Source organism: Geotrypetes seraphini, chromosome 5 (genome assembly GCF_902459505.1).
Source record: "Geotrypetes seraphini chromosome 5, aGeoSer1.1, whole genome shotgun sequence".
In the NCBI taxonomy this organism is placed as follows: domain Eukaryota; kingdom Metazoa; phylum Chordata; class Amphibia; order Gymnophiona; family Dermophiidae; genus Geotrypetes; species Geotrypetes seraphini.
Genome location: NC_047088.1, coordinates 116,393,369 through 116,406,582, shown reverse-complemented (window position 1 = coordinate 116,406,582; position 13,214 = coordinate 116,393,369). Strand labels below are relative to the sequence as shown.

The window sequence follows — 13,214 nt, the reverse complement described above, 5'->3', positions numbered from 1 at the left end:
TTTTCAACACTGAATGTGAAGATATCCAAAAATGTAAGACAGGAACAGCATAGACCTAACTCAATCCAAAAAATGAAGGAAAAAGCCTCAGAAAGGGCCCTCCCATCTCATCAAAACCGCTCAAAGAGGTGGTCGAGCGTTCACCTCACTGGCAAAAAACCTTCATTATGTGATAAAGTCTTATGCTGTGCTATAATGTGCCAATGAAAATTAAATAATAGAGAAATTATTCCACTTATCTTCACTGATCAGTACACTAACGGTGGCCAGCGTTTCACAAATTCATGCTGCCTCAGGGTGTATCCTGACCAATCAGGTTTCTTTCAGAACAGGACGCTAAACCGCTTCTTGCTCCTGATGTCATCAGTAATGCGACAAAGGGACTCACCAGCAGGAGAAAGCCACGAAGCAGCCTGTTTAGCATGCTGCGGCTGCCAATGCTGCTGGAGGTAGGTTTGTTGTTCGGTCATCTCGCTGGGAGGGTCAGCAAGGTTCGCATGGGAGGGAGAGATAGGAGGGTCAGTGGGGGTTTGGCTGGGAGGGGGGAGAAGCGGTCTCCCTCGGGTGCTCCAAGGCCAGGCGCCATTACCTTCTCCGGGCAACAGCAGCGTTTACAATTTACTGCTGTTGCCGGCTTCAGGCCTTCTTCTCTGCCGGGTCCTGCCTACTTCCTGTTTTCATGAAGACAGGACCCGACAGAGAGGAAGGCCTGAAGCCGGCAACAGCAGTGAATTGTGAATGCTGCTGATGCCCGATGAAGTTCAGGACACCAGGCCTTGGGTGACAGAAGGAGGAAAAGGAGCATAGGGGGAGAGAATTGGGGAGAGTGTTGCTGTACCTAGCTGGAGGGAGAAGGAAGATGAGGGAGGGAATGAAAGGAGATGCCAGGGCTTGGAGGGAAGAAGAGATGCCAGGGCATGGAGGGAAGGAGGAAGGTATGCCAGACCAAGGGAAAAGGAAGGGGGAAAGGAAGGAGAAGATGTCAGAGCATGGAGGGGGAGGGAGAGATGGAAGAAAAGGAAAGGAGAGAGATGCCAGGTAATCAGAGAAGGGATGATGTCAGACCGTGGGGTGGGAAGGAAAGAAAGGAGAAGAGAGAGATGCCAGAGCATAGGGGACGGGGTGGTGACAGAGAGAAAAATGGAGAGGTGACAGAGCTGAAATCAATCATGTACAAAGGAGAGAAGGGACACAGGATAGATAGTTTATGGAAGGAGCATAGAAAGAGGGAAGATGCCATATGGAAGAGAGAGAGGGCGGACACTGGGTGGAAAGAGCAGAGAGGGCAGTGAATGGAAGTGGCGAGACAGAGGGTGAACAGTAGATGGAAGGGGTAGAGAGAGAGAAACAGACACTGAATGGAAGTGTGGGGGAGAGGAGGGACAGCCGCTGAATGGAAGTGTGAGGGACAGGGGGAGCAGACGCTGGAAGGAAGTGGGAAGGAGAAAGAAAAAAGGGCACATGCAGGATTGAGAGAAGAGAATAGAGTTAGTTACAGGAAGGGGTGAGGGAAAGAGGTGGCAAGCTATAGGTAGACACAGTGAAAGAGGGAAATTGAGGACTGAATAGTAAAAAAGAATTTAGACAGAGGCAGAAAATAAATTGAGAAGGAAGACCAGGGAAGTACAGGAGGAAGGGTGCGGAGAGATGCCAGAGAAGGGGGGAAGGAGAGGAGACAGATACCAGACCTGGGAGGAAGAAAAGAGGAAGGAGACAGATACTAGATCTGAGGGGGAAAAAGAAGGAGCAATCTAAACGGGCTGCTTCGGGCCTTCTCATGTCGGAGGCGTTCCTCTGCCGCATCACTGATGATGTCATCAGCAACGCTAAATCTGCTGGGCGGGAGGAAGGAAAGAAGGAGAGAAAGAGGCAGAGAAAGGGGGCGGGGTTGTAAGCATATTAGAAAGATTATAGAGAAAAAGGCTTGGACAAAAGGGGAAAGACAGGAGGCAGATGCAGGACTATGGGAGGTTCAGATAGAGTGGGAGAGAGAGGGAGACCTGGAACAAAGGTAGAAAGGATAACTGACACTGGATCTGGGGAGGGTAACAAAGGGAAAAGAGAGAGAGAGACCTGGACCCAAAGGGGATGGGGCTGGATTATGAAAGAAATGTTGGATGCAAAAGAAAGAAAGATTGTATACACAGTCAGAAGGAAGTGTAACCAGAGACTCATGAAATCACCAAACAAAGGTAGGAAAAATGATTTTATTATCAATTTAGTGATCAAAATGTGTCTGTTTTGAGAATTTATATCTGCTGTCTATATTTTACACTATATTTGTCTATTTTTCTATAATTACTGAGGTGACATTGCATATTTTAAAGTAATCTGCCTTGACATCTTTGAAAAAACCCTGAAACTCGTAAATGATAATTAACATTTTCTCTGCGTACAGTGTGCTTTGTGGGGATTTTTTATATTTTATGTTTACCATTACGAATTAATAACATATTGTGTGTACATGAAAATGAATGGAAGAAATTGGGGGTGGGGCTAGGGCGGGGCTGGAGCGGGACTGAATATTAGTAGATGTCCCTTTTTGATGAAAAAAAAAAATAGTCATATTAGCTCTGCTACATTGCTGTTCAGACGAAGCCTGAACTGTATTTTTTTTAAAGAGAATTAAGCTGTCAACATTATTGATCCAAGCTGGTATAATGAAAAGAAAACAAACAAAAAAACATTGCAACATGAAACTGGATTGTTTATTCAAGATGAGATCATGGGAAGGCCATTTAGGTCATGATGATCTGGGACAATCCTGTACACCCATGAAGGTGGTCAGAGGGCAGGTCTGCTGAGACTCCCCTTTAATGAACATATCAGAGAATGGGTTGTGTATTTTAAGTTGACCTGGCCTTTGCATCATAAGACCAGTTTCCATGACTTAATCCTCATCAAGCTGGACCAATCATAAACTGCCAAGCTTCATTACTTCCATGTTAGCCTGTCAACAGCCAATGATAAGACTTACCATTAAAGGCTATGGAGACAAATCCTATATAACAATGGGTTTCTTGGACATTAAAAAAAAAAAGGAGGAAGAAGAAGGAGAATGAGGAGGAGTAGACAGAGAAGGAGACTGTGAGGGAGAACTGGTGGCATCCAGCTCTGCAGAGGGACTGGAAAGATGTGCCATGGAGAGGAATGCCTTGCCGGGATGGAGTGGGGTGGGGGAGGGAATGATAATCTCTTCCTGGGCAGAGGTGAGAAATGCTGCTACAGTGAAATTCTGTTTTAAATCAGAATCTTTTTACAGCAGTACTATGCTGACAGCAACTACCGTGTTTCCCTCAAAATAAGACCTACCCCGAAAATAAGCCCTAGCATGATTTTTGGGGTAGGTCTTAATATAAGCCCTACCCCAAAAATAAGTCCTAGTTGAAGCGCTTATTTTTGGGGTAGTGGAAAGCAAAATAAAAGTCCACTACTGGTACCGGGATCTTCCTAAATGTCACAGCAGACCCTTCCATCTCTCCCTCCCCTTCCATCTCTCCCTCCTCACGCCGACCGTGAGACTGACATATCATTACCTACTTCCAAAAGGCAGCATCGTGGCAGCAATCTAAATGGGCTGCTTTGGGTCTTCTCAAGTTGGGATGTTCCACTGCCGCATTGCTGATGACATCATCAGTGATGCGGCAGAGGAACGCCTCCGACATGAGAAGGCCCGAAGCAGCCCGTTTAGATTGCTGCCGTGACACTGCCTTTTGGAAGTAGGTAATGATATGTCAGTCTCATGGTCGGTGTGGGGAGGGAGAGATGGAAGGGGAGGGAGAGGTGGAAGGGTCGGTGGGGGTTTGGCTGTGTGGCAGGGGGAATAGAAAGATGTGGGTTTGTGATTGGGGAAAAAAGTGGTTGCCATAGGCACAGGAAGAAGGCCCCATGGAGCGGTAAATGGCCTTATCTCCCCAGTTATGGGAGGAAACGCACATGGTCCAGCAGCCCCCTCCATCCTTCCTAACAATCGCCGCCATCTGTCCGGGCATCTCCCTCCCTCCCTTCCCCTTATCTTCGTGGCAATTTTTAATTTTCTTTCTACAAGCAGCTGGAGCTTTGAAGTCGTGTGTGGAAACAGGAAGTTGCGTCAAAGGTGAAGTTCCGGCAGCTGCACCCGACTTCAAGGCTCCGGCTGCTTGTTGAAAGAAAATGAAAAATCCACCACGAAGGTAAGGGGAAGGAAGGAAGATGCTCAGACCACGGTGAGCGGGAGGGAGGGGGTTGCTGGACAGTGTGAAGGGTGTTGAAGGGGTAGAGACAGGACCAAATTAAAGGGTAGGCACAGTAGGCACGTGCCTAGGGCCCAAAATTGTTAGGGGGGCCCGCTGAAGGAGGGCTAACACATGACTTAGGTTTTCAATTTCTTCTTTTTTTTTGCAAATGGCAATGGTGATGCGGGCCCCCCTCCCCTGGCATCGGCAGGGAGCTAGCTACCCGACCCCTGCCACCGCAACTTCCTTTGCCACAGTGAGTGTGGGTGACCTCAAAGACAAAGCGGAGTGGAGGAGAATGAAGTGGATTGAGTTTCGCGGGGGCTGTGAGAGGAAAGTGAGCGGTGGCTGAATATCAACAGTTATGAGCAGTGCCAAGGAGGCAGGGGAAGCCAGACGGAACCTGCGCCTTGGATTGTTGCCCTTGTTCAGTAAGACGTTAGCCTTGAAGGAGATGGGGGAAGAGGTTGTGTTCAGTCTGGGTTCTGGCCCCTCCCCCTTTTTTTGCTGAGCTCCTGGCTGCCTTTCAGTGACATGCCCCATTCTCCTATGCCTTGCTGGGCTAGCTCCACAGAAGGTTAGGGGGAGGAACGTGGGGCTGATGTTGGCTTCGTTCAGGAAGGCTATCTGGGAGAGTGACGAGGAAGAGGAACCGCTTGGAGAGAGTGCAGAGCGGGCAGGAGGGGGAGGGTACGGCAGTACCTTGGAGAGCACTTGGAGGAAAGAGTGCACGCTCCTGGATAGAGCCTATAGCTTTCATGTTGCCTAGTATATGGGTGGGCTTTATGTGGCTTCTTATTTTGTTCCCTTTTATAAATCTTTTATTCACTGGTATCGGCTCTGTGGAGGCGCGAGCGACCCAGGAGAAATTAAATAAACTTCTTCACCCTGTCTAGGGGAGGGGTCTTCTGTGTTGATTTTAGCACCCTAATCCTTTCTTTTTGTTTTTGACTGCTTCCTATGCTCTTATGGTATTGGATTTCAAAAGTTATGTAAATTTCCCCTTCAATGCTCTACCTCGAGGACTTTTACATTACCTCACCATGCACTCAGGAGCCCACTCCCCTGTTTGCTGCCCCCTACCGCTGGCCATGGAAGGGAAAGGGGAAGAGATGCCTGGACAGCCTGTTTGCCTTCCCCTAACACTAGTGGGCCCCCCTGATGTTTTCGGGCAGGCAGCCGGGGGCCCAGGAGGAAGAAAAGAATTTGTGCACTGCTGATAGGTGTATGAGAGGGAAGGGGAAGGGAAGGGGGAGAGAAATGCTGCTGCACCCAATTGATGAGAGAGAGGAAAGGAGAGAGAAGGAAGAAGAAAGACCAGGGAAGGGAGAGGAGGAGAAGAGAGATGCCAAGACTATGGGAGTGAGGGAAATGAAGGAAGGAAAGGAGACAGGGCCGCCATCAGGGCAGTACTACCAGTCCTGCATTCAGGGGCCTGGAGCTGACAGGGGACCCGGGCTCCCCCAGGGTCGCAAGCATAGTCTCCTCTCCTTCTCCTTACCTGCCCTGCCGCAGCACACAGCCGAACGGAAGTCTTCCCGATGTCAACTCTGACGTCGGAGGGAGGGCTTAAGCAAAGCCCTCCCTTCCTCCGACGTCAGTGCTGAGATCGGGAAGACTTCCGGTCGGCTGCTTGTGGCAGGGCAGGTAGGGAAAAGGCAGTCGTGTACCGAATGGGGGGGGGGGGGGGCGGTCCGCCCCGGTGCAGCCATGGGGGGGAGTGTGCACAGCCGGTCAGGTCCCCTTAGCCTTGTGGCGCTTCCCCCGACCGACCGACAACAGGCCCGGCCGACAAATCTCCCTGCCCTGTAGCAGCGAATCTAAATTACCTTCTTACAGCAGCTTCAATACTCCAGCTGCTGTAAGAAGGTAATTTAGATTCGCGGCTACAGGGCAGGGAGGTTTGTCCGACTGGGCCTGTTCTGTTGTCGGTCGGGTGGGGAAGCCCCACAAAGGTAAGGGGCAGGGAGGGAGAAAGGGAGGAAAGGTGGAGTGGAGAAGAAAAGACGCTTTAGGGAAATGGGTAAAACTGAGGGGGGAGAAGGCCGCTGAAAGCACTGGGGAAGACAGAGGGGGGAGAAGGACCCTGAAAGGACATGGGGAACACAAAGGGGTGGAGAAGGACGCTGAAAGGACATGGGAAGATGGGGGGGAGAAGGACGCTGAAAGGGCATGGGGAAGACAGGGGGGGGAGAAGGACTCTGAAAGCACATAGGGAAGACAGAGGGGGGAGAAGGACCCTGAAAGGATATGGGGAAGACAAAGGGGTGGAGAAGGATGCTGAAAGCACAAGGGGAAGACAGAGGGGGAGAAGGATGCTGAAAGGACATGGGGAAGACAGAGGGGGAGAAGGATGCTGAAAAGACATGGGGAAGACAGGGGGGAGAAGGACACTGAAAGCAAATGTGGAAGACAGAGGGGGGAGAAGGATGCTGACAGGACATGGGGAAGATAGGGGGGAGAAGGACGCTGAAAGGAAATGGGGAAGAGAGAGTGGGGAGAAGACACTGGCAGGGAAGAAGACAGAGATGCCAGACTATGGGGGGAGCGGAGGGAAGAAGATGGGTGCCAGACCAATTTGGGAGGGGGGAGAAAGGGAGAGGCACAGTAACAGAGCAAATGGAAGACGCAGAAAGAAGAGAGACAGTGGATGGAAGGAATTAAATGAGAACATGAGGAAAGCAGAAACCAGGCAACAAAGGTAGGAAAAAATTCTAATTTCTTTTTTTTTTTTGCTTCAGGATAAAGTAATATATTAGTTGTGTTGATAAAAATTTATAAACATTAGAGGCTCTGGTAGAAACCCATTTACAAAGTATGTATTCTTCCCAATTAATATTTCCAAATTAATAAAGTCTTTTTGCTTATTTTTAAATGGGTTTCTACCAGAGCCTTTAATTCAGTAGCATAATTAAATGAAATAACTATTTCTGTAGTTTATAGGGACTGGCGGGGACGGAGGGGATTCCTTGCGGGGACGGGTGGGGACGGAGGGATTCCTCGCGGGGACGGGTGGGGACAGGTGGGAGTCCTCACGGGTACGGGTGGGGACGGGTGGGATTTCTGTCCCCACGCAATTTAAACATGCACCTTTCTTCCTCCATCCCATAACACACACAGCCTGGTGGTGATGATTATCAGATTGATTCATGAATATATAATGATGTTATGAGTGTGCACCTCTTCCTTCCCATCCTCCTTAGCATGTCACATACAGCATGTTACATTACACAAAGTCTGTGTAATGTAACATGCTGTATGTGACATGCTGAGGAGGATGGGAAGGAAGAGGTGCACACTCATAACATCATTATATATTCATCCAGAGCTGCATGTTAATGATGTGCTCATATGCACTTATTTATCATCATAACATATACATCATCATTAACATGCAGCTGTGGATGTGTAAGGACAGGCTGAGGAGGAAGGATGGGAAGGAAGGAAGGTGCACATATCAACATATCATACATTTTTAACATGCATGATGCAGCTATAGGCAAACTGAGGAGGATGGGATCATACAGATGTGTATGTTCAGATATGCGCTCACATATACAGTCAGATGTGTATGTTCAGATATGCGCTCAGATGTGTATGTTTAGATATGCGCTCAGATGTGTAGTTTTTTCTGATATATTTATTAAGCTTACAGTATTTATAAAAACACATTTAATACTTGTTACAAAAAATATTGTGCAATTGTGATCTACTTCTGGCCTACAAAGGTCAAAAGAAATCCTTAACTGAGATTTTACATTCAAAAGTGAATTAGAACATAAGAACATAAGAAGTTGCCTCCACCGGGATCAGACCAGAGGTCCATCGCACCCAGCGGTCTGCACCCGCGGCGGCCCATCAGGTCCATGACCTGTCAAGTGTTCCCTGCCCTAAAAAAAAACCTATCCTTTCTTCTATCTGTATCCTTCAATCACCTTTTCCTTCAAGAATTTATCCAAACCTTCTTTGAATCCCTGTAGTGTCTTCTGCCCCACCACAACCTCCGGGAGTGCGTTCCATGTGTCCACCACTCTCTGGGTGAAGAAGAACTTCCTGGCATTGGTTCTAAACCTATCCCCTTTCAGTTTCTCCGAGTGCCCCCTTGTACTTGTTGTTCCCCACAGTCTGAAGAATCTGTCCCTGTCTACCTTATCTATGCCTTTCAGGATCTTGAAAGTTTGTATCATGTCTCCTCTAAGTCTCCTCTTTTCCAGGGAGAACAGCCCCAGCTGTTCTAGCCTGTCGGCATATGAAAGGTTTTCCATACCTCTTACCATTTTCGTCGCTCTTCTCTGGACCCCCTCAAGCAATGCTATGTCCTTCTTGAGGTACGGCGACCAATACTGGACACAGTACTCCAGATGCGGGCGCACCATTGCACGGTACAGTGGCATGATGACTTCCTTTGTCCTGGTCGTGATACCCTTCTTGATGATACCCAGCATTTTGTTTGCTACTAGCTACTAGCACTATTATTTATTAGTTTATTAGTTCTTAGTTATTAGTTATTATTTATTAGTTATTTATTATGCAGATGTTTGTTAGTTTGTTATTAGTTCAGTATTAGACATATGTTAGTTTAGAATAGATAGGTATAGATTAGTTTAGGTTAGGTTAGGTTAGGGCCCTGCTGAAAGAGCCTACCTTGATGTGGTTGCAGGCTTACAAATCTTTTGGTCAAAGAGTGTGGCGACAGAGAAAAGTATATGTGTATTCGGCCCATGGAAGAAGGGGGGGTCAGGGGGGGAAGGGGTGCGTGGGGGGCCCAATAGGATTGCTCAGTAAGGGGCCCAGAAATTTCTGATGGCGGCCCTGAAAGGAGATATCAGACCATGGAGGGGGAGGCAGAGATAGAAGGAGAGGAGAGAAATGCTAGGGCATGAGGAGAGGAAAGGAAAGGAGATAGAGATGCCAGACCAGAAAAATGGAGAGGGGGTGAAGCTGAGATGAATCATATACAAAGGAGAGAAGGAGCACAGGATAGAAAGTTTGTTGAAGGGAAATAGAAAGAGGGAAGATGCCATATGGAAGAGAGAGAGGGCAAACGCTGGACGGAGAGGGCAGATAATCTATGGAAGTAAGAGAATGATGAGAAGATGAAGAAAGCAGAAACCAGACAACAAAGGTAGAAAAAAAATTCTATTTGTTTTATTTATTTATTTTTTGCTTTAGGATAAAGTATTATTGTAGCTGTGTTGATAATCATTTATTAGTAGAAAATGGAAATAAGGTGATATTGTTTATTGGACTAATTTTAATACATTTTTTACTAATTCACTAAACTAAACTAAACCTTAAGTTTATATACCATATCCTTTCCACAATTATGGAGCTAGGCGCGGTTTACAAGAGCTTAATGTAAGGAAAGAACAGCATAATGGGGTAGGAGGATGAGTGTAGGGGGGAAGAGAGCATTACATTTTTGTAAATAGCCTAGTTTTCAGGTGCTTTCAGAATAGTTGAAAGGAGCCCATATTCTGTAGTGGAGCAGTAAGGTTGTTCCAGAGCTCGGTGATTCTGAAGAAGAGAGATTTCCCTAATTTTCCCGCATAGTGGATACCTTTTAGCTTGGGGAAGGATAGTTTAAGTTTTGGGTGGATCCGGTGGAATCAGGACTCAAGGAGTTCCAAGATAGTGGAATTTGAGGAGGGATGATGCTGTGTAGGATCTTAAAAGCTAGGCAGGTGCATTTAAAGTGAACCCTGGAAATTACTGGAAGCCAGTGAAGTTTGGACAGGAGTGGGCAAACATGATCGTATTTGCTTTTGCGAAGATCATCCTGGCCGCAATGTTCTGAATTTGCTGAAGTCTTTGATGTCTTTTTTTGGTTAGACTTAGATAGATGGAGTTACAATAGTCTAGTCTGGAAAGGATGATAGATTGTACAAGGACGGCAAAATGTTGTTGGTGGAAGCAAGATCTCACTTTCCTCAGCATGTGGAGGCTAAAAATGCATGACTTCGCCAAGGAGTTAAGATGGTCATTGAAAGAAAGAGAAGAATCGATAATGATGCCTAGAACTTTGCTTGAGAACTCGAGCTGCAGTGTGTAGCCAGAAGGCAGTGAAATGAGGGTGGGTAGGTGTTCTAATTTGTGGCCGAGCCAGAGTAGTTTCATTTTGGATTCGTTCAGTTTCATTTGTACTGTGAGGGACCAGGTTTGGAGTTTCATTATGCATGCTGTTATGTTCTCAGAGAAGTTGGTAAGGTTCGAGTCTGTCTCGAGCAGGACAAGGATGTCATCAGCATATGTGTAGAGTGTTTCAAGGGGAGATAGTTGAAAGAGTTTCAGGGAAGACATATAGATGTTGAAGAGAATAGGGGATAGAGGTGATCCCTGCGGAATTCCACAAATCAGTTTCCAAGGCGAGGAAGTGGTGCCCTTTCCTCAGGTGAGGACAAGGATATTGTAACAGCAGTATAGTTTACTGATCTGAAGAAAGAGGTTTTAACTTCTGAAAGCTAATTGAGAAATGTATTAGTCCAATAAAATGGCAGGCACTAAATTTTCTTCCAGCCATGCCCCATGCCTCCTACCCGAATGCAAAATATAAATTGGTGGGCTTCCCAAAGCCCTGCCAGCTGAAGATCTCTTTCTCTTGGAAGGAAGGGGAGATTTGGTCAGAGATGTTTGGAGGTTGCATAGAAAAAAAACTACACTGGCACTGGTATGGTAATCTTTGTTTTGAATTTTAAAATAAAAGAAATAAAGTGGAAATAAAGAAGTTTTTTAAAAAAGGTAAATAAATGGGGGTGTGAATGGGGGCAGGGCATGGGGGGGTGGGGCAGGGAGCCCAGTGGACTTGTGTGCCTGGGGGCCCTCAACAAATTAATCCTGCCCTGGGAGGAGAGGGGGGTGGAGAGTAATAGACGCTGAAAGGAAATGGGTAAGAGAGTGGGGAGAAGATGCTGGAAGGGAAGAAGACAGAGATGGCAGACTATGGGGGGAGCGGAGGGAAGAATATGGGTGCCAGACCAATTGGAGGTAGGGTTGGAGGGAAAGATGGAAGGGAGAGGCACAGTAACAGAGCATATGGAAGAGGCAGATAGAAGGCAGACAATGGATGGAAGGAATTGAATGAGGAGAAGATGAGGAAAGCAGAAACCAGACAACAAAGGTAGAAAAAAAATTTCTATTTCTTTTCTTTTCTCTCTCTCTTTTTTTTTGCTTTAGGATAAAGTAATATATTAGTTGTGTTGGTAAACATTTATAAACAAAGCCCTGCCAGCTGAAGATCTCTTCCTCTAATTCGGCAGCCAGAACTTTGATTTATAAAATGACAATTGTACAGATTATTATTTCTTTTTATACTTTAATAAAATAAGTTCAGTATAAAACTATTCAAGGCTTGTGTGGATGGGATCAGATGGGTTGCGGGGATTGTGACCAAGCTTATTGGGGATGGGGCTGAGATGGGGACAAATTTTTTCCCCATGTCATTCTCTAGTATAAACAGATCCCGCTACACAGTCATGGAGTTGTGAGAAATGGGGAACTTCTGACTGAATTATACAAAGCCATCCTCTAATTTCTCTTGCAGGGAGTTATGAATGACATGCATAGTGTCTCATATGATAATGCTGCAATTCTTCCTTTATTAGTAGAGAGATATGATTGGTATGAGAGGTTTTTCAGGTATTGATACTGTGATTTCTCCTATAGAGAGCTATGATGGACATGAGGAAGCATTACAGAGTGCCCTGCGGAGGAGGAAGGACCTGCTGCAGAGACTTCGGGTAAGAATGAAAGACAAGGTGTAAAAGTGTGGGTGAAAACCACCTGAATTTTCACTTATATCATGAAGCTGTAGATTTACATATAATTTTCCTTTAAAAAACTCATAAACATGGAAATTTACAAGTATTTATTTGTAACAAGGGTTAAAAAAAGTATGAATACTATGGGAGAAAAATGTAGTTTATTCATGTTAGTACTATGAGAAAAGCGCTGCCCACAAGATAAGTAAGATTCTGAGAGACTGAGTAAAGTAATGCAATTAAAGTTTATTTCCTTTTTGGCCCCAAAAGGGTGCCCTCTGCATAGGCAAATGGTAAGATGGACACACCTGGCAGAGTACATTCATTGAATATATAGTAAGTTCAATCTTTAGTTAGCCCCTTTTGCCTTTCTGCTCATTGAATAGAGCATGGTACAGTTCACAACCTCTCAAATCCTTTCACACCTACTTCCTGTCTCTCCACCCCTAATTACTTTCTCCCATTTCCCTTATTCTTCAGACCCCTGACTATATTTATGGTTGCCCATATTTGGGCACTGTTTCCTCCTTTCACATGCTCACCCCTCACGTGACATGCTTAGATCATCTTTTTAAACAATAATCCTTATGGTTAGTTCTGCTGACACCTCTAATACAAAGTTCACTTGACTAAGGGCATTGTATTCGATGTCTCAGGAATTGACCCCTCCCCTCTCCTTTGAGTCAGCAATACTTCTTACTGTCATGTGAACACAATGTTAGACAAAGTCCTTATGGAATTTTACCAGTATTCCATTTAGTTTTTAATTACCACTTTATTAATATACAGTACTCCCCCGATATTCGCCACAAATGTCAAAAAACCGTGAATACGGTTTTTAGGCAGGGGAGACAGGAGAGGGCAGTTGGAGAGGCAAGAGAGGGCAGCTGGAGTGCTGGCGAGTGAAGGAAATCATTCGCTGTATGCTCCGACCACCTCTTCCTATACTAAAGTCGGGCTTCACCTATCAGGAGCTGCTTTTACACGCAGCTCCTGATTGGTGAGACCCAACTTTAGTACAGGAAGAGGCGGTCGGAGCATACAGCGAGTGATTTCCTTCACTCGCCGGTGCTCTGGCTGCCCTCTCCTGCCTCTCCAGCCTCCCTTTGAGGTCGGAAAATACCACGAATGACCGGGACCGCGAACAGTGGACTGTGAATTAGCAGGGGAGCACTGTATTCTGTTTAATGCTACCTCTTCGGGGTACTGATTATATGACCCCCCTGCCTTATTAGAATATGTA

At 46.2% G+C, this 13,214-nt stretch overlaps 1 protein-coding gene across 4 annotated transcripts in view; it reads left to right on the top strand.

Annotated features, from left to right (window-relative positions):
* The window catches only part of C5H21orf58 (chromosome 5 C21orf58 homolog), a 328,538-nt gene that overhangs the window by 127,246 nt on the left and 188,078 nt on the right, over window positions 1–13,214 (top strand). For all 4 annotated transcript variants that reach the window (XM_033947056.1, XM_033947055.1, XM_033947054.1 and 1 more), the window contains one exon: window positions 11,877–11,950. In XM_033947056.1, coding sequence (XP_033802947.1) covers window positions 11,877–11,950 — 74 coding nt within the window. The remainder of the gene's footprint in view (window positions 1–11,876; window positions 11,951–13,214) is intronic.